This window comes from Mangifera indica, chromosome 8 (genome assembly GCF_011075055.1).
Source record: "Mangifera indica cultivar Alphonso chromosome 8, CATAS_Mindica_2.1, whole genome shotgun sequence".
Lineage (NCBI taxonomy): Eukaryota > Viridiplantae > Streptophyta > Magnoliopsida > Sapindales > Anacardiaceae > Mangifera > Mangifera indica.
In genome coordinates, this window is record NC_058144.1 from 6,083,177 (window position 1) to 6,103,402 (window position 20,226).

The window sequence follows — 20,226 nt, forward strand, 5'->3', positions numbered from 1 at the left end:
TAGTTATGTTGTTATGGGACCTAAGGGATTTGATTCTCTTGTTTTTTAAGATAAATCATTGTTCACACTTAATTGTCAATAAATCAAACTAAGTTAATCCCTTAAAGGGGATCATACTTCTAAAAAGGTTCTTAAAAGTGCATGTAGTTTCAGTTTTCCAATGAGGGGGATGCTCTTTTGGTAGCAGTCCAAGATAAGCAACTTATGTTACTTGATCTCTGCAAAATGGAAAAGGTACTCCTAATTCATAGGATTTTTTTTTCCATGAATTAAACATTTGACTACAAATATGAGCTTGAGCATTTTATTATCAATAGGAAGGAAGAGTTTTGCTTGATTTTTACTCAAAACTTGCCAAGAAGATACTTTTAATCAGTGTCAGGACCTAGAAATAACTTTTGTGAGAGGCACCTTAAGAATATTAGTGTTTAAAAAATATTTTATAGTTGGCTCTTTAACTTAAAGAAAAATTTTATATGACAGACAATAACTTAAAATTCCCCTATAAGATGATTACATATTATGACAGAATTTTAAAAAAAAATTTAATTTTTGTTGATCCTTAGATATCAAACAAGTGATAAAGTTCACCCCTTCTAAATAGTAACTACTTATGAAATAGTAACACATTTCAGATGCAAACTGACCAGAACACACAGCTTAAAAGTATTCTGGAGGAAATAAAGGATTCATTGCAACCTGTCATGGATTCTGGGACGGGTGAAGCAGCAGCATGAAAAGTTTGCAGATTTACTTAAATTCTTTGTTCTAACCCAACATGCCAGATTGTTCTGTAGCTTCTTGAAGGTGAAAGGAAAATCGAGTGTCCTATGGTGGATCTCATTATGCTCTTGGTGTGAGTAGCTTGCTTCTCTCTTAATCCATGTTTGTGTTTTACTTGCAATTGAAGTGCAATTTGTGTTTGTTTTGTTAGATATTGGACAACACATTCACCTCCCACATGAAGCAATGAAAAGAAAATTCACTGCTTCGAAAGATCTTGGGCCTCCTCATTCTGTAGTTGATACATCTTCCTGCTACATGTAGACTTAAAATCTTCCGTTGTCCATTGACTGTCAAATTAAGATTTCTGCATAGGTGTACTGTATAGTGATCAAAATCTTCGCTGCTTCTTTTTGTAGATAATGCATGAGAACCTGTTCTTTTGTTATAATTTGTTGATCTATAGCAATAAAGGCCTGTGGAAACTTTCATTTCTTCCAGTAGCAGAAATTAACCAATCTTTGTTCAGTGGTCTGTTGATATCCACAATTTAAAGCCACCAAGCAATGGCACAGTTTAAGAAAAAAACAACTTTGCTCTGCCTTTCTTTAAAAGAAAATCACATAGCCATTAAATTGAATGATCGATCCAGACCAGGCTGAAGAAAAAGAAACTACAAAAGACAAGAAAATTCCAAGCCTGAGTTCAGGGAAACTTCATGTTCTACTAAACTACAATCTAGTTACCCATTATCACACAAGGTAATGGATGAAACCAACAAAATGAAATCAACAAAGCTGCAGTTCAAGTCCCTTTCCCTCGTTGAATTTGCTGAAGAAGAGCAGCTGCAAGATGCAATGTTGCTTGCAAGCGTTTCTGTGGGTCAGCATCTGCTTCCTGGCTACCGGCATTTTGCAGTTGTTGATTCCCTGGCCCTCCTGACTGAACCTCTCTTTGAATTGTTGGCGGCACTGCAGCAGGCACATTGGACAGTTGCTGCTGTAACTGTTGCACTTGACCAAATTGAGATGTTGAAAACTCAGTCAACTGATTATTTTGCACAGCATAGCTCTGTGGTTGACCAACTTGGTTGTCAAATTGATGCCCTCCAGTCATCTGCTTAAGATTCTCGCTGCTTGATGCATTTGCAGCGTTCCCTACCTGTCTCTGCGAACCAAGAAGAGTTGATGCTAATTGTGTAAGTTGCTCCGGTTGCAGCGATGTAATTGTCATAGGCAAAGTGGAAGGTCTAGATTCCTGATCCAACATCTTGCTATTTTCTGATAATGGGAGTCCGGTAATTCCACCCAGATAATGACTAGAGTTTGTTTCCTGCACAACCTTTGGCATGACTGAGGGGTTCCCCTGAATGATTGGATCAACAGAACTATTGGATGAAAGTGAAGGTATATTTCTGGAACCAGAGACTGGGTTCTGTAGATGGTGAGGAGATTGGTTTGGCGCCAATGCAGGGTTACGCAGATGGGTTGGATATTCATGCCTGTTTTCACTATATAACTCAGATATACCACCAACAGCAGGAACTGAACTTGAATATGGTGAGGGCACAGCTGATATAGGCATCTCTCCTGACAAAGAAAGCCCCGATTTACCCATATCTGGATAAGAGGACAGCACAGGAAAGGATCCAGAAGGCATTGGTGGCTTTGCATATGATGGATCTGAATATGTATCCTTGATCTCATTTGGATAACGTACAAGCCCATGATTAGAAGCAGAAGGCTCCAACCTCAAAACAACCCCAGAAATGCTCAGTTTGCCAGGTACTTTCAGCACTTTCTGTGAAAAATCAGATGGAGGTACAAGAAACAGTGTGGTCTTGTCATCCAATTTGGCAACTGCTGCTCGCTGCTTCTCCTCCAGATAGTGCATGAATTCATTGTAAAATGCAATGTCAGCATCACTTCCAGGGACAAAAAAGACAACCCAGCTACTAGATGCTTGATAATAATGCTTTGCAAGCATGTCTAGACCAGTCCTTGCAGTGCAATCTAAGAACTCAGGTCTGCAGCAAATTGTTAGGTCAGAAAGTGATTTCAGAATGTAAAATTTGAGAGACCAAATCTTAACAGAATAAATGGTATTATTTTTGTTATACATGTTATGGCTTGGCACATGCGTTTTGATGCCCCCTAAAATTGTATCTAACATAATGCAGTAAACAATATATTTTTATAGCCACGCATTTGACAAAGTATCTGACACACCCAAATAACATTGGATTTGTAAATTAAAAACATTTGCAGACATCCTGAAAAGCCTATTTGGACTCTATCTAGCAATGACATTGGAATAAAATTTGGCATCTGATACGATTCAGTAAAATTAGGCAAATTTGGCCTAAGCCAGTAAAAATATGCTTAAATGAGTTCATTATGGATGTGACAAAAGTGTTTAAAAATTTAATCAATAACAACTAACTAGGCTATGTGCTCTGATCCAACTCCTGAATTTAACTCTCAAATGATAAGTATAACAATATAGAACTATTTCAAGAATTCTTTAATGGCTCTCTGCTTATCGAGCCATGATGGAGTTTAGTGAACTCTGATCAGTTGGAAATCAGTGCCTTAGGAAAAGTCAGGAGTGTGGATGAGAAGTGAGAAAGAGGAAAGTAACAAAAGAGATGATATCCTAAATTCTATAATGAATGCTTCATGCGAAGGAATGTTTACTACTTACAACATCATGTCCATGACTTTTCCAACAGGGAAGCAGCGAGCATGACAGACAGGACTTCCTCCCTTGGCTATAGTTCCCTCCCACTTCCAGTCCTTTATAGATGGCTTTGGCTGGTCTAATTCAGGAGTGAACCTTTTCCTATCAACAGGATTTAGTGGCAAAGATCCAGGACCCACCTGATAACCATCATAAGGTACTTTCCACGTATCATTCTTCTCTCTGTGAGGTAGAGTTAAATTTCTCTGGCGATCAGGGATCTGCTTATACCCAAAAGATCCAGAATCAAAGTTCTTTTCGAAGGTCTCAGGTTGAGCAAAATCAGAGAATGCCCTTGAAGATGCACGTTTCCCATAATCTAGATCAGAGAAAGGATACTCTGGCAACTCTTTGTCAGGTGGTAAGGAGCCAGTCTTTAATTTTTTGGCTCCTGGATGATAATAGGCATCTTCTGGTGAATCCCACTGATCTTCATAAAGTGGAGCTTTTTGAGAAAACTTCTGAGGAAAATCATGGAAGTGAGCAGTCCTTTCTCTGGTAGGACTATGTTCATAAATATCTTGAGGTAGTCCTGGTTCAGATCCCACCTCTCCAAACCTCCATGGTTCATATGTCTTGTTTCCCCCACTCCATAAAGTATCCTTCCTATTATAATTATAAACATCATCATCACCAGAATCAAAATTTGGGTTAAGGTGAGGAGATCTAATGCTGGGATCTCCTGAAAAGCTCCCAAAATTCCTATCCGGCCGAAAGTTCTCAGCAGGGCTAGAATGGCCATTCAACTTGAAACGTGGGGAGAGAGGGGCATTCATTGAGCCCTTTCCACTACTTGAGGAGCCAGCTTCACTTTTCGCAAAACAAATGTGCACACGGGGATTTCCAAACAATTTCCCTTGAAGAGTTTCTTTCGCCCTGCAAGCTGACATTAAGCTCTTGAACCGAACAAAGGCATAACTACGACCTGGAAAAACAGTGATTTTCTCTATTTCACCAAATGGTGAAAACGCCTTCCTTAAGATCACTTCATCCACCTTCAGTAAGGCTGGAAATCCTATCCATAAAACCTCACTAGGTTCAGCACTTTTATCATTCTTGGATTTTTCAGGGTAACCAGAGTCAGGAGGACTAGCATGACGTGCTCTGGAGTCCCTTTGTGAGAAAGGGGATCCTCTTAATGTGGAGCGTTGCTCATCTCGGTGTAGCAAATGGTCTGCATCTCGTAACAGTGCTGATGATTTATCCTGTGATTAAGAATTCCCTACCGTGTAAGCAAATGGATATGATATTTATTTAATAGTTAAGATATAATAAAAGTGAAATGAATGCATCAAATCACATTATCTAGGTTTTATTGTAGTTTTGGGGATGATTTTGAACTATGAAAAGATGGTACTTGAAACTATTTGCATGACAAATACATACGAAAGATTAGACATGCAATTTGTGTATGTGAATGGTCACTTCTATTTGCACAGCAATCTGAAGCACAATGGCCAGCTCGTGAGGCAACACCTAGGAGAGCAAAAGATCTACAGCTTGAGACCAATGCAACTTAGTTGACAGTGACCTAAATTTCCACCCTAGTCACTACATCCTCAACAGTACAGAAAAACACCAGCTTTAGGCATCAGCAACTATTTAAGCTTATCACTAAACTAACTGGCTATAGATTATCATATATCAACCTAAAATTCGCAAACATGCAAATTCTAAGGTGCTTGGAAGATTGAACTATCCACTGCATTTAGCTGCTGAAATTTGAACTTGACTGGCAAACAAGATAACCTTTTTAACTGGATCTACAAGTATATACCGGTTCATTAGAAAATGAATTAGCCACAATTTGTCAATACTAACCCAGTCCATCAAATATAATTACTTTCGACGTGGCTTCTACCCTTATCTTCTCAAAGCCTGTAAGAGGCAAATTACAGGTTTGAGGCAAAAGACCAATCCTTAACGTGGACATTGAAAATAGTTGCAGTCAAATCAAGTGAACACAATATATGCCCAACTTTCTACACATGGACTCTAATCTGAATGCAGGCAAATTAATTCTGCATTGAGTACCCAACATGCATAATACAAATCCCCAATCAGAATCCTGCACCCAGAGGTACAAGGACTAGAGGCTGTAATATTGTCTTGAGTTTGTTGCTATGGGATATAAAGACTAACTGTTACATCAAATGCTACAATAGCAATCGCATTCAGTACAATAATGTAAGTCACATTAGAGAGACCTGGCAGATTAATAGAAATCTAGAATCCAACAGAGACAACTGTTCCAACTGTTTTCACAATAATATGCAGTTATGAGTACATAGTAAAGTAAAATCAACATAACTAAATAGGATTAACAAATGAACAAAGAAGATCATAATAGTCAAGCATTTAACAGGTATTCTCCTATGCAAAAAAAAAAAAAGTTTAATTCTGGAGTGACCATTTTGAATGCACTAGATCATCATACAAATCAAAATCAAATTCCTTTTCCACCAAACTTACAAATTTAAAATAATAATAATAATAATAATAATAATAATAATAAGACACCATAAGTTAGCATAGACGGTGAAACTACAAGCATAAGATTTGCAGCACAAACTACCATTAGTTGTGCTCCATAACTTGTATACAAATAAATACAACCGTTCTAAAATGGCGCAATACAGTAACTACGACAAAGTACTTCGTGGAATTATCAGCAATTTAACACAATTTAATAATTGGAGCATGGATCACGATGAGCTGCAATCAACATTCTAAGACAAGAGAGTTTCCATCATATTTGAATTGGAGCTGATAAATGAAAGTATGATAAATGTTGGGAATCCCTCCAGCACATGGATTAACTGGCTGTGATGTTTTACCAAATTTGTACACCTTTTAATTCAATCTAATTTATTCCTTTATCACCTTAACAAAATTCAATCATATAGTAAAACCATATATTATGATAGGTTCTCAGGTAACAGAAATAAACTATTGGAGCTATCATCAAAATTACGATTTTACGACTTAAAAGGGAGTGTGAACACAGATAAAAACAATCAAGAATCCCAGTTAGCAATTTTATATTACATCTCACTTCCATTGATCTTTCTGCTTTTCTCTTTTCATTAGGAAGAAGACGAAGACACAGAAAGAACATGGAGCAAATCCAGGAAGCATCCCAGTTTGGCAATTTTATATATCGTCCAGTTTTCTATTTCACTTTCTATTTTAACCTCTTCACCGGAAGAAGAAGTATAAACAACTCTATAAACATAATGATGCACACATTCAACCAACAAAGCAGACTGATCATGACCAAAGCATAGAAAGACCTCTTAAGTTCTAAGAGTATAGCAGCCTCTGCCGGCACATGATACAAACAATTTACACATGATACAAAATGAATTTTGAAGTGAACCGGATATTTCCCTAAGACTTTTAACCTTCACTTCTTACAATTTGAACAAGTTATTAGGAAGATTTGCTGATCCTAGATCTGGAACAATCTCTCTCTTTCGATCTTATTTTCTATGCTTTAGCGAGCAAGAGAACAGGAGTGCTCTCACCCTGGTTATGATGAGAAGATCTTAAAAGAAAGAAAGGGATGTACATTGAAAATATGCTCTGAATCTTCGGAATAGGCGACACAACAAATTTATCTGAAATACACCAGCCATTGCTTCAACCAGGTACTGGTATACCTTTGTTAACTTTATAGTCATTGCCATATAATATTAATTTTGAGGATATTGGGGGTGTTTGTAGATATTATATATTGGGGGTGTTTGCAGATATTATATTGTGATATTATGACTACCTTTTCTGCTAGAACTGCTGAAAATTATGGAGTTGATTGCTGTTAGATGTGGCCTCAGGATTTACTATTGCTACAATCACTTAATGAGTAGAGATGGAAAGTGGCAATGCTGGTATTATATTTCAAACTGTTAATACTGTAAAGGACCCCTGAACTTTTGTCATATGCAAAAGTTATTAAGAAATGTTTCTGTCATTTCCCAAACTTTAATTGATTTTATGCTTATAGTAAACCATTGCTTAAACTCAAAAATGTTTTCCTTCACCAATAATGCAACTTAGATGATCACACATATCATTAGCTCATTGCAGGTAATCATTATGCACTGGAACAACAAGATTAATTAGCACAGATTTACATATTTTTGGGACACTGAGACTCTTCTTGCTTTTGAGACCAAATTGATTTTCAAGTACGATTACTATAAGAATAAAGTGAAAAGCTATAACAATTGCATGCCCCTGCTGCTTGCAATATAAAGGAAAAATTAATTCCTCATCCCTGAATGGGTATATATAAGACCTGTAAATTTGCTACCATCACTGGAAAGAAAGAAAATTCTATACTCTTCTGCAACCTTTGGTGGGATTGAGGTGCTGTGGATAAAAGTATGAATTATCATGAATGATTGTACCAGACACAGAAATGTTAGCTGATACTGAAAGAAACCAATTTCTAATGAATTCTTGCAGTTATATAACTTTTTCAAGTTTCTGATTGAAAACTGATTCTTAACTGTTATGTTTTCTATATTTTCTCTTATTTAAGTTCTGCATATGCATCTGCTATATTCAAACCCAAGTACTAAAGAATTGCAGTAGTTATATCACTTCACTTTTGCCAATTGTGGAAATTAAGCTGATTCTTAAATGTTATATTTTCTATCTTTTCTCTTACAGAAATTCTTCATATATTTGAAGCTAAGTTTTAATAACTTGCTGCAATTACATTGCATACTGCAAATTGTGCGAGTGAATCTGATTCTCAATTGCTTCCTTTTCTACTTGCTCTCTTAATTAAGTTCTTTGTATGACACAGCTACGAAACTAAAGTTTTAATAATTTGCTGCAAATACATCAATACTCCAAATGTAGCATTGGAGAATATTTTTAATTGTTTGTTTCTCTATCTGTTCTAATCTTTGACATCAGCTTATATCTGAAGTTGTTAGTCCAACATGGAATTACAGTTCCTTCCCTTTAAATTAATCAATCACATAGTTAAAACCTACCTAATATTGTTAGTGGTATCTTTAGTTATCTTGCCTTAATAACTTGCAATTGAATGGTTGTTAGACTGCAAATTCAACAAGTTATCAAAATTTTTGCTGTTTATGATCATTATATTATAACGAATGGAACTCAATTCAGTAAATAATACACATACCCAAATACTTTTCAACAAATAACAAAAGAAATCAAAGATTAATAATAGGTAATTAAGACTAACCGCCTTGGCAAACTCAATCCTAAGTGGATTGCCAGCGAGAGGAAAATCTTGTAGTGCCTTCATCGACGCAATCGCATCTTCGTCACTTTTAAAATTCACAAAGGCATAGCTTCTCCCTGGCTGGAACGCAACGCTTTCAAGTTCTCCAAATCTTAAAAACTGATCGGTCAAATCAGATTCGTCTATATCATGCGACAAGTTCCCAACCCATAGATGTCTCGACGGCGGCGCATTAGCTCGGCCGCTCCCTGCGCCATGCGATTTGTCTTCAAATCTGGTGCGAAATCGGTCTCTACCTCCGCCACGGCTCGACTGATCAATAATTCAAATAAAAAAGAAAAAGAAATTAATAAGTGAAATTAGTATTAAAAAATTGCCGAAAATATGTGACGTATTGAAGTAGAGAAGAAGCCAACCATGACAGCGAACTGAACGGTTTGCGAGAAATCAAACTTGTTTAGGGTTTGGGTCTGCGATTGAGCTCGTGATTTTTTATTTTCCGAATATTTATTCTTTTATTTTCCTGCTGGGTTGTAATTGACTAATTAAATTGTGAGTAGGCAATTTTATTTATAATATATATCTATTCAAACGGAGCAAGTTTACAGCCGAACGTGGCAGCTTGTCACCGGCATATTTTAACACAAATGTATATAAAATTGCATTTCCTTTCAAAAAGATAAATTATGATTTTTTTTTTCCCAGAAAATGTATCTTAATGGGAGTTCCCAATTTTAAGCCCGTAGGCCATGGCTCAATAAATATATTTTTGGCCTAAAGACTCATTCTCATTCCAAGTATAATGAAATTTAAATTATTTTTTTTAATTTTTAAAAATTTAAGTACTTATTTATGCATTAATTTCTGTTAAAATTTTTAGTATAATTAAAAATAAAATTATTAAAAATATATAATTTTTTTTCATTTTTTTTTCAGATTTTAAAAACTAATAACTTTTTCATTACCTAAATATTTCTAATTTTGAAAAATAAGTATTTTTTCTCATATCTAGTTTTTTTTCTCCCTTCTCTAGCAATGTCCTCATTTTTCCTCTATTCAGTCAAACATATCTCTCATTGTGGTTTGTCAACACACAATATGACGAAGAGATCTCTAGACGAAAATCTCTTCTTGGATAAAGTTCATCGCAAGATCTCCAGACGAAGAGATCTCACAATAGTTTGTCGATACATGGCAATTGTGTGACAAAAAAATAAAAATCTCTTTGTCTCTTCATCAAGGATTTGTGGCAACATCTTGGTTGAAGATGTTTAGAGAGGAAAACAAGAGAGAAGACAGTGAATCATTATCAAAAATGAGAAAAAAAATCTTAGAAGATAAATTATTATTTTTTTAACTTTAAATAAAAAGAAATTATTAAATTTTAAAATTTGAAAAAAATATATAATAAAATTTTAACTTTTTTTTATAAATAATATTTTTATTTTTAATTTTAACTTAAAATTTAAATAAAAATTTACTCATCAATAAGTGAGTAAGTTTTAAAAATTTGGGAGTGAAACATTGAAATTTCGTGATTCCTTTTGGCCTATATTTTTTGCCGTAATTTCAACTCAAAGACGCTCTGGGAGAATCGCTTCTGAGAAGAATGAGAACCAAAACGCGGGGTGGCAGGCAGGGCTCGTCTCGGTTAATTGCCCTCACCAACAACCAACACTTGCTCACTTAATTTTCCCGCCCTAAACCTGGCACTCTTTCTCTTTATATTCTCTCTCTCTCTCTCTTTCAGGTTCGTTTCTGCTTAATCCTAGAGGTAATAGCCACGAAACGACGTCATTTCATCGCAGAAGTTAAAAAAGAAGTGGAAACTGCCCTCGTGGATTTGAATGTTTAGTTTTTGTATAAATTTTCAATTATCGGTGATAGAAATGAAATTCTTTTGCTTTGATAAATAAATTTTTTTAACATTAGGAAGGAACTTTAAATTGTGACGTGTTGTGTGCTTTGCGGTAACGTTACCGAGATTTTTATTCTCTGTTGATAGGTTTATCAGTTCTGTTAATTGAATGGGTAACTTTTGTTAGTTAATTGGATGTTTATACAGGATGAAGCAAATGGAAAAAATGATGATGTTAATTCAGCTTCTAATTTTGGCGATAATCTAGTAGGAATTCTTGGTGGTTTAGGTTTCAGTGAAGAGTTTATGGAAATAGATTGGTCAGAGGGAGAGAGTTGTATTATGTGTGATAAAAGTGGCGGGAATTTGTTGGTTTGTAGTGAAATTGGCTGTGGACTTGCACTTCATGAGAGCTGCATGGATTTCGAACCTAAATTTGATGATGTGAGGAATTTTTACTGCCCTTATTGTTGGTATAAGCATGAAATGTTGAGGACTCAAAAGTTGAGGAAGAAGGCTATGGGAACAAAGAGAGCAGTGATGTGTTTTATTGATTCAAACATAGATGGTGGTGATAAAGGGAAGGTGAATCGTGGAAGAGATAAAGAGGAGGAGCTGAATGTGTCTCCTCCTCGTGGAGAGAAAAACTTTGGTGATTGTGAGGATAGGAGGGATGATGATCAAATTGAGAGTCAATTTTTGGAAGGGGAGGATGAACTAGAAAATGATGGCGACAGTGCCAAAATAGCTGATTCCTGAGATCAATGTAAGACAGCTGTCGAACACCAAAGTGAACTTTCTTCAGATGATCAAAGTCTGAAGGAAACGCCAGAGTTCAAGTCTCCTGTGAATGCCACAAACAAAGAAGGATCCAGTGAGGAAAATGTATCTGAAAGTCATGATTTTGAAGTTTTAGAAGATGGAGAAGAAATACAAGCGGTGTGTTCAGGACAAGTTGATGGTAGCAGAAATGAAAGGACGGTTGAAGATCTATCTCAAACGAAGCCTTGTATTGCTTCCAGTGTACAAGAAGTAAATGTTGTGGATGGTTCACATCAGGAAGAAGGAAGGGAAATGGATGTATCTGGCTATGCGAAGCTAAAGCAAGGAAGACGGGAGGATAAAGAGAAAATTCTCCTGGAAACATCAGGAGCTGAAATGTCTGATTCTGATGCAGAGACAACCTTAATGCACCAGAGGCATGTTGGACGAAAATGTAAGAAGAAGGTGCCTCAAAATGTTGGTTCACCAATGAAAATATCCTCCCCACTAAATGCCCCTCCAAAGGAAACTGCTAGGGCTTACAATGAGAAAATAGCTGCCTCCAAAAAGCATAATCAACGAAAAGCAGCTACTAAGAAATTGTGAGTCTTCATGTACATATTATTTTATCTCTGATAAAATTTCATCTTGGGACTGTCATAATTTGTTTATAAGATAGGCATTAGTTGAGTGGTTGAATGGCTTTTGTTATACAATTTTACTTTAATTTTCCTGTTATGTTGCAGTGCAAACCAGATGTTTTGTAGTGAGAGGCGTAAGAGACTAACTGGACGACTAAGGAAGAAGAAATGCTCAGGGTAAAGGACTTACAGAAATAACATCCTTCCATTTCTTATACTTCTTGCTATAAGATTTTACCTTCTTAGGTAAAATATCATGAATGGAAAATATTTGTTGCCGGAACTATTTCTGAAACACAGAGATGCTGGTTGTGATAGGTTTTATTTCAGCTATTGCATGAGGATATAAATTTATACAACTGGAGCCTCTTAGTGGATTAGTATTTCTACATCCCATTTGCTTTAAGATAAATAAATAAATAAATAAATAAATAAATATATATATATATATATATATATATATATATATATATATATATATTATTTTTAAGATGTCCTTTACATCCCTTCCTTTGTTAGGTTAGTTCTAAACTTTATAGATTACAGGTTCAAAATTGACTGCCTCTGTATAATGATCTACTTGCAGATGCATAATTTGGCACATATTTTATGTGTTTTCATGTTTTTAAATGTGAAGTTTGGGGTCAAATTCTTAAAAGTTGAAGTATTAGTTTAATGTAGCGTTTAATACTTGGGATTGAGTCAGAAGATGAAGTTTCCAATATCTGACTTGCTGACTTGTTGCGATCAATTCTTATACTGCAGGAAGGAGTGGAGAAATTTTCAACTCAAGTGAACAAAAATCTACCTTGGAGGAAAATATTGGAATTCGGTCGCCATGTTTTTGATCCAACTCGCAGTCCAGTTGATCTCAAGGATAAATGGAGGAACATCATGACCAAAGAATCCTCAACTGTCAACAGGAGGTAATGTTGATTATATGGGACTTGAGAAAGAAGGTTCAACAAATGTATCTGTGAATCACATTCTGTGGCTCCAAAAGAATGTGGTAAGCGGAGTTAGAGATACCAGCATCAATGCAGGGCCTGTTTGAAGTTTTTAAATGCAGGCTTTCTATAGTCTTAAGAGGCTATTTGAGGACCCTGAGTGGACAATTCAAGGCTGTTTTACCCTCTTAACATCATCAAGATCTCAAATGTACTATGCCACGAAGAAAGCAAGCAATAGATCATCAGCTTTTGTTGCCAGTTCATTGCCTGTATTAAACACAAATGTCTACTAGTACAGCCTTTCTGGGTCAGCCATCAAATTTTTGAACAGAAAGCCTGATTGTTCAATGCTTTAATAAAATATTCAAAGTAGCGGCTCTCTAAGAGAGTTCCTTTTGGTGCTTTGCTCGTAGTGTATATCGTATTAGGTATTAAAAATAAACTCATGCCCTCTTCTAATAGAAGCAAGAATTCCAAAGTTCGCCACTATCCCAGGTACAAATATCTTCAATCTTTTGCTTTGCATGCACTCTAACCAATACAATTTTTGTTGGAATCGCATTGAGATAGTGTAGTTCCAGATGGAATCATACTGTCACACGTTGATAGTGAGATTCTAGTTAAATCACACCATTCAGATAGAGATCACACCTAGTAGTACTATTTTGGCCATCTAGAAAATTGTTTGTTAAGGTTCTGTTTTTTTAGATTAAGTATAGGGCTCTAAGTGATGAATTTCAAAGCAGGTGAAGAAAATAAGTTTCTTATATGTAGGAATGTAAGTATATTAATCATATAATATATATTCTGCAGACTGACATTTGACTGTTAAAGTTAACTTCTGAATTTTTATTATGGATGAAAAAATGTTGTTTTCAAAAAAGTGTGGGAACATGTCTATGGGGCAAACCATGGATGGAAAAAATGTCACTACGCCAAATTTCATATCTTAAATTATGCCATCAACATGTAAATAAAGTGATGATGTATTGAATGATTTTACTATGCTCATGTGATGACACATCATTTAGGATTAATATTTAGAATGAGTAGTATAAAACAAATTGAAAATTAACTTTTAATTAATATTTTATAATTTTTTGTTATTCAATTAAATAATTAATTAGTTCTAACAAAATAAATGATTATTAATAGTATTTGCAAGATTGACACTAGCTTGGGATGGGACTGACTGAGAGTTGATTCCTCTTCCCGCCCCAATCAAGACCATCTTCAATTCTCAATTCAATGGCGTGTTTTAGTGTTGTGATATACAGCAAACCAAACGCGTCATTGTTGGCTTCTTTTGACATTTTGTTCCTATAAATATTGAATTTTGCATCTTCTAACATATATTTTTGACTTTTTTATTATTTTTAAATTAATGTTGTAAGTAATGAATAAGGGAATTGTCCAAGACAAATGAAGAAATTAAAATTTAAGTTCAGAATTACATTCTGTGAATGTGAATTTTGTCTATCTTCTTACCACTGATACAACAATCCATCATATACGAATGCATGAATTAATTTGAAGTTTATGAATACAGTTGAATGGCATTAAACATTTTGGATGTATATTTAAGCATCACTACTTACATATGAACACATAGGTCATCTTTTTCCAGCTGGGACCTGTTGAATGATATTTGCAGTCAAATAAATACAACACGAAGAGTCAAGAATGTGATTTTTACTTTCTGAATTTTTTAAATTTTGTTTCCCACCTAAGCGTGTTTAATCTTTATATATGTTATTGACATGCACATGAGTTGGCAGAATATTGAAACAACAAAGCAATGAAAGGATTCTCTAAAAGTGTGCCTTTTTGTGTTTTGCTTGTGGTCTTCATTGCATTGGCAGTCATGAGTTCATGTCCTCTACAAACAGAAGCGAAAATTTCACAATTCGCAGCTATCCAAGGTACAAACAGCTTCATCTTTCTGATTTACATCATGGGATATAGCTTTTAACTCACATACTTGTATCAGGTTTTCTTCGACATACTTGAAGAAACCCTATTTTGAAATGGAACAGAACTAACTATTAAGAGAATGTTTTCAGTTCAATCTGTTTCATTAAACGTATGTGTTTTGTGTACCAGTTGTTAACTTCCATTCTGTTCTTGTGTTTGTCTCTGCTAACAGGAAGTCTAGTCCGCCGGAGTCTGAGGCCAGTTCCTGTAATTATTAGGAGTCCTAGGACAAATGGAAATCGTCAACAGTTTGCTCCGGGCTCGCCTGGTTCAAGTAGTTAATTGAGACCAAATAAAAGAATCAGTATATGCTGCTAGCTTCTGTCTTGATCAATTTTCATTCTGGAGAGTTGTCTGTCCCTAATCCATATTTATCAATAAAATTTGTCCAACATCTGAAATTACCATTTAATAAAATTCTTGTGCTTGTTGCGATTTTTTCTCGTCATTTGCCATCATTTCAAATATGCATTACAGTGGCTTTTATGGAAGCTTTGAATTACTCGATAAAAGACCCTCATATATTACAATCGGAAGGGTACAAAAAGGTTGCCAAAAAATTTGTTTACACATTCTAATCAAATGTTCAAGGAAAAACAGTTAACCCGCAGGATTGAATTCATGGATGAGGGCGGATGGAAAGAATTTATGTAACTAGTTAGGGAAATGAATATAACACTGCAATGAAGGGCACCCTGATAATGGCTAAGACCAAAGGAAAGTACTGATGGGTTGTTCAAATTTCAAAGTTTAGAAAACCACCAACCCCATTTTCTGGCATGTTCAAAGTGTTGGAAGTAGAGATAAAGACTTACCGTTGCCGAGGAATTTGGACTTAAAGCGTTATATTTGACTTTCTTCATTCTGAGTTCACAATGATGTTTACATTACAAGTTTGAAGCACTCTCCATAGTGGATAAATCTATCTCTGATTTCTTACATCATTATATTAAGAACTTTTCTAGTCAAACGTTTCTTGTGGTAAGCAAATCTAATTTAAAATTAGAAATTCTCATTCAATCCTTTTGGCATTGAAACAATCCGAGCTTAACCTGCATGGTTATATTAATGACTTAATGGCCCTTGCTAATTCAAGCAAAATTGCAGAAGGTTCAAATCTTGACAACAACTTTCTGATGCATTTATTGTAGACTAGCATGTTTGGTATTTGAAAGCAGGAGCTAATGTTGTTTACACAAGACTCAAGAGGAAGAAGTTTTAACTAATATATCTGAGAATTGCATTTTGTGGCTTCAAAAGAATGCCGTAAACAGAGTTAGAAAGCACATAATAGGATGCTGCCTTGTTTGAAGTTCGGAAATGCAGGCTTTCCATAGTCTTTAGAGACAACAAACGGCTGTTTTACCCTCTATCATCGTCAAGACTTAAGATATACAATACAATAAAGAAAGTAATAGATTATCAGCTTTTTGCCAGCCAGTTTATTACGTGTTTTGAAAGCCAGATCGGATTGGATAGTTTGACTTGTCTAATAAAAAACTAGTCTATAATCCAGTTCGGTTTATAAATAATTGTTGACCAATTATAAATTGGCCAAACTCAATTAAAACTAGTATAAAAACTTTTATTTATCAAAATTTTTGTACATACATGGTTCTATATATAAAAAGTTTTGTTTTATTAAAATTTGGAGTCAAGAACTTATGATGAATCAAATGCAATTCACGTGAATTATTTATACTTTAATGTGATATATTATATTATCAGTATAAATAAAACAGATTCAAAGTTTTGTAATTTTTTTATAATGGTAAATTTAAAAATATTTAATAAATTATACTTATATTAATTAGTTGAATAATTGTATATTGTTATAAAATGTTAATTTAACTCTTTATAATTATTTATTTAATTATAGTTAGTTAGATAAAAATTGATTGATTTAATTGATTTAATTATAAATTATTGAAAATATTTAATAAATTACATTTATATTAATTAACCAAATAATTATACATTTGTATGAAGTGTTAATTTAATCTTTCATAATTATTTATTTAATTATAATTATTTAAATTAAAATTAATTAATTAAACTTATTTAATAATAAATTAGTGAGATAATCAATTTAATTATCACATTGCCTGAAAGTAATAATTTGTGTAGCAGTTATTATGATTGGGTTTTGGTCATGAATTTTAAAACTTTTGTATTACGAATATCTTTATAATACCTCAAAAAATGTGGTTGAGATTCTTTTGTCCTTGTTTTCTTATCTGTCGGTCGCCTAACTTAATCAACTAGGAGGCACTGGTTTTGTCTTTGTTGTGTACATGTATGACTTGAAAATAGGCTAGAGGATTTATTCTCACTCAAGTTTTGATATATTTTTAAATTCATTTTTAAAAATTAATTATTATTAATTTTTTGTTAAAGAAATAGATAAAATTATTATTTTATTAATAATATTAAAAATATATAAAATTTATTATGTTTTCTTTTAAAAGTTTTAAAAACTAACAATTTTATCATTATTTAAAGTTTTCTAACTTTTAAAAGTAACATTTTTTCTCTTAAAACTTAAAGTTTATTTTTCAAAAGCTCTTCAGTAACCAACAATAATGCTTCAATTCACTATCTTCATCCACTAGATCTTCACTCTTCGACACAAAAAAACACGATGAAGTCAATTTCAAATTAATCGACGGAGTTAACAAAGATAAGTCTTCGTCTATTCTTTTGGAATTGACGAAGAAACGTATTCATTGTATTTCCTAGAAGCGTCAAAGAGATGAAGAGTAGTCAAAGATTCATGGGTTGAAACATCATCTTTAGTCACAGGAGATGGTGCACAAAAAGTATTTGAAAAGTAAACCCTAGGTTTTGAAAAGAAAAAATATTACTTTTGAAAATTAAAAAACTTTAGATTGAAATAAAATTGTTAGTTTTTAAAATTTGGAAAGTAATCCCATCACACCCTTCTTATATTATTACCTCTTTTAAAATATATATTAATTTGTATTAATAATATATATTATATTATAAAATATGTTTATAATATATTTTATTATATATATTAATTTTATTTATATTATATTATATTATAAAATATATATTATATATTATAAAATACTAATAATTATTTCACATATTAACCAAAAGTGAGAGTGAATACATCAAGTGGCTTCTTTTTTTGTTTTTTTTTTTTCTGCGCTTGTTAGAATTTTATAATGCACATTTTCTACAATCGCCTAACTTAATAATTAAATTTTCAACTTCAAATAACACTGCAATGATTTAGTGGTGAGACTGACAAATTTCAAAGTGGTTTTTAAATTTTTTGTTTATGCCTTTCTTTTAGCCTACATAGCTTTGAAGTGTCAACATTGAGTCCGTTCCGTGGACTCCACTTACAAAGGCAATAATGGTTGGTAACTTGACAGCGAGGGCTGAAAGAAAATTCATGAATAAAATAAATAATAAGCTTTGAAGAGGGGAAAGCAAAACACTTTCCTTTAAATCAAATTTCTTGTACGTGGGTCATTCTGTATTGGGCCTCAGTTAAAATTAATTAACTAAATCTTATTATTAATTTAGTTTTGTTTAGCTTTCTTTGGTCATGCTTTTTCCTCAACTCTCAATTCAAGAAAAGTTCAGCTCATGAAAAGAAAGTCTCTCCTAGGTACTCCAGTAAAAGCTTTGCTGAAGCAAGCGTTTTAGATCTCTAGCAATAAATTTTTCCTTGACTTAAAGTTACATGCCGAATGGATAAGAAATGACAACGTACCCATTTTAGAAAAATATATATTATAAAGCTCCTAATAAACCCTACCTCCTATCACCTTGCTTTCCAGTACGTCTCACCATGAGCAACACATTTAAATCAAAATAAATGGAAACGCATGGCCTAACTCCATTTAATATAATTTTTCATAGAAAATCATTAATAATGTTTATATATAAAACCATGAAACGTTTAAGAAGAGAAATGAATGGAAGCAGATTGACCCTCAGCAGAATAACATCATATCTAAAATCATCTCCATTAAAGTAGTTCATTTCACATGTCATGTTGGTAATCAGTGACAGATGATGAATACAGAGTAATAATAAATAACACTACTATCTTTTTTACGATATATGTTTGGTTAATCATTTCTTAAATAATAGTTTGAAATAATAGTACTTGATGATTAGGTTGATCATTAGCTTCATGTTTCGGATTACGACATAGAAGTCAACCACATATATATATATATATATATATTAGGGTTCTACCCATGATTATCTATAGAGAGCTTGAATATTATCATTTTTGTGCAACTTGAGAATGCGGAAAAATTTATTCAGAAACACTACTGTATTTGCTATATATGTAGCTTTTATATTGATGCAAATTCTGTGGTGTTTTGTCTTCACAGAAGCAAGAATTCCCCGGTTCTCAGCTATCGAAGGTGAAAATCTATCTTTCTGACCAGCTTCAGTTTGCTCTTTTTTGCTTGCTAACAATAATAGCCTGTTAATTTTCGTTAGTCAGACGCTCCTATGGCAGTTCTTTTGAGTTATTATAAATCTGAAAACTTGATTACATGACAGAAAGTTTGATCAAGAGGAGCACCAGGGAAGTTCCTGCATCAATCTTCAGTCCAACACCAAATCCAACGCATGGAAACACCCAACAATAAAACCAGTCTAATCATGTGATTAATCTCTATCCTATGCACACAACTTAGGATGATTTACTAGTGTAATTCTTGCATAAATATGAAGCCCGGAGTTGTAAGAGATCATCATCTTCCTTGTATCAAATGTAGGGATAATGTACATTAGACCCTCTATTGCTACTCAAATTACCCTGTAAATATAGAATTGGATATGTTATGACTTGTTTCATATCATTGTACTGCATCATCATTAATAATCTATGGATGTTTAATTTACTTAGTTTTTCTTGTACTCTCTGGCTCTATTATAAAAGGATAATGATATTAATTCATTAATATTTACAGCATGAGTGGATCCTGGATTATAACATTTTCTTCAAGTATATGTTGCGGAAAGTGTTTTTCCAAATGTGTTTTTAAGTTAAAATATTTTATTTTTGCAAAAATACCACACAGATAATTGTTTTAAAAGCCACCAATCATGTACTGGTTGTTGAGATTGATGAAAGAGAAAATAATAAAGGGTGGATAACATACATTCCTTAAATTATGGCAAATTTTTGATGAATTAAAATCAAATAAGGTTCCATTCCATGTTTAAAATTATTATATTATTTTATAAACTAAATAAATAAATAAATCATTCATATAAATATAAATGTGGAGTGGAAGAACCATTATATAAAACATTTAAAATAATGTAAAAGCCAACTAAATGGCTGCCACA

General features: G+C 33.6%; 2 protein-coding genes and 1 long non-coding RNA gene across 3 annotated transcripts; 2 read left to right on the forward strand and 1 right to left on the reverse strand.

The window, feature by feature from the left end:
• Window positions 1-1,330: 1,330 nt before the first annotated feature.
• On the reverse strand, window positions 1,331-9,280 carry LOC123223674 (flowering time control protein FPA). Its single transcript, XM_044646974.1, has 4 exons — window positions 9,106-9,280; window positions 8,690-9,001; window positions 3,427-4,667; window positions 1,331-2,749 (listed from the first exon to the last, which is right to left on the reverse strand). Exons 1-4 carry the CDS (start codon window positions 9,106-9,108, stop codon window positions 1,528-1,530), a joined length of 2,778 nt encoding a protein of 925 aa, XP_044502909.1. The 5' UTR covers window positions 9,109-9,280; the 3' UTR covers window positions 1,331-1,527.
• Window positions 9,281-10,215: 935 nt separating this feature from the next.
• LOC123223436 lies at window positions 10,216-15,322 on the forward strand. The gene is made up of 6 exons (XM_044646598.1): window positions 10,216-11,301; window positions 11,353-11,790; window positions 12,090-12,127; window positions 12,716-13,395; window positions 14,763-14,822; window positions 15,047-15,322. Exons 1-4 carry the CDS (start codon window positions 10,743-10,745, stop codon window positions 12,878-12,880), a joined length of 1,200 nt encoding a protein of 399 aa, XP_044502533.1. The 5' UTR covers window positions 10,216-10,742; the 3' UTR covers window positions 12,881-13,395; window positions 14,763-14,822; window positions 15,047-15,322.
• Window positions 15,323-18,843: 3,521 nt separating this feature from the next.
• Window positions 18,844-19,779, forward strand: LOC123224472. The gene is made up of 2 exons (XR_006503976.1): window positions 18,844-19,289; window positions 19,432-19,779. It is a non-coding gene; the product is annotated as an uncharacterized LOC123224472 (long non-coding RNA).
• Window positions 19,780-20,226: the final 447 nt, after the last annotated feature.

Bases quoted from the DNA above. Each gene is read 5' to 3' on its own strand.
- LOC123223674 (XM_044646974.1), bottom strand. The intron at 4,668-8,689 runs GTTAGTCTTAAT...TCTTAATCACAG, and splicing joins GGATTGAGTTTGCCAAGGCG to GATAAATCATCAGCACTGTT. The intron at 2,750-3,426 runs GTAAGTAGTAAA...AATTTGCTGCAG, and splicing joins AAAGTCATGGACATGATGTT to ACCTGAGTTCTTAGATTGCA.
- LOC123223436 (XM_044646598.1), top strand. From the start codon at position 10,743: ATGTTTATACAGGATGAAGCAAATGGAAAAAATGATGATGTTAATTCA. The intron at 11,302-11,352 runs CCTGAGATCAAT...AACTTTCTTCAG, and splicing joins CAGTGCCAAAATAGCTGATT to ATGATCAAAGTCTGAAGGAA. The intron at 11,791-12,089 runs GTTCACCAATGA...GAGAGGCGTAAG, and splicing joins GAAGGTGCCTCAAAATGTTG to AGACTAACTGGACGACTAAG.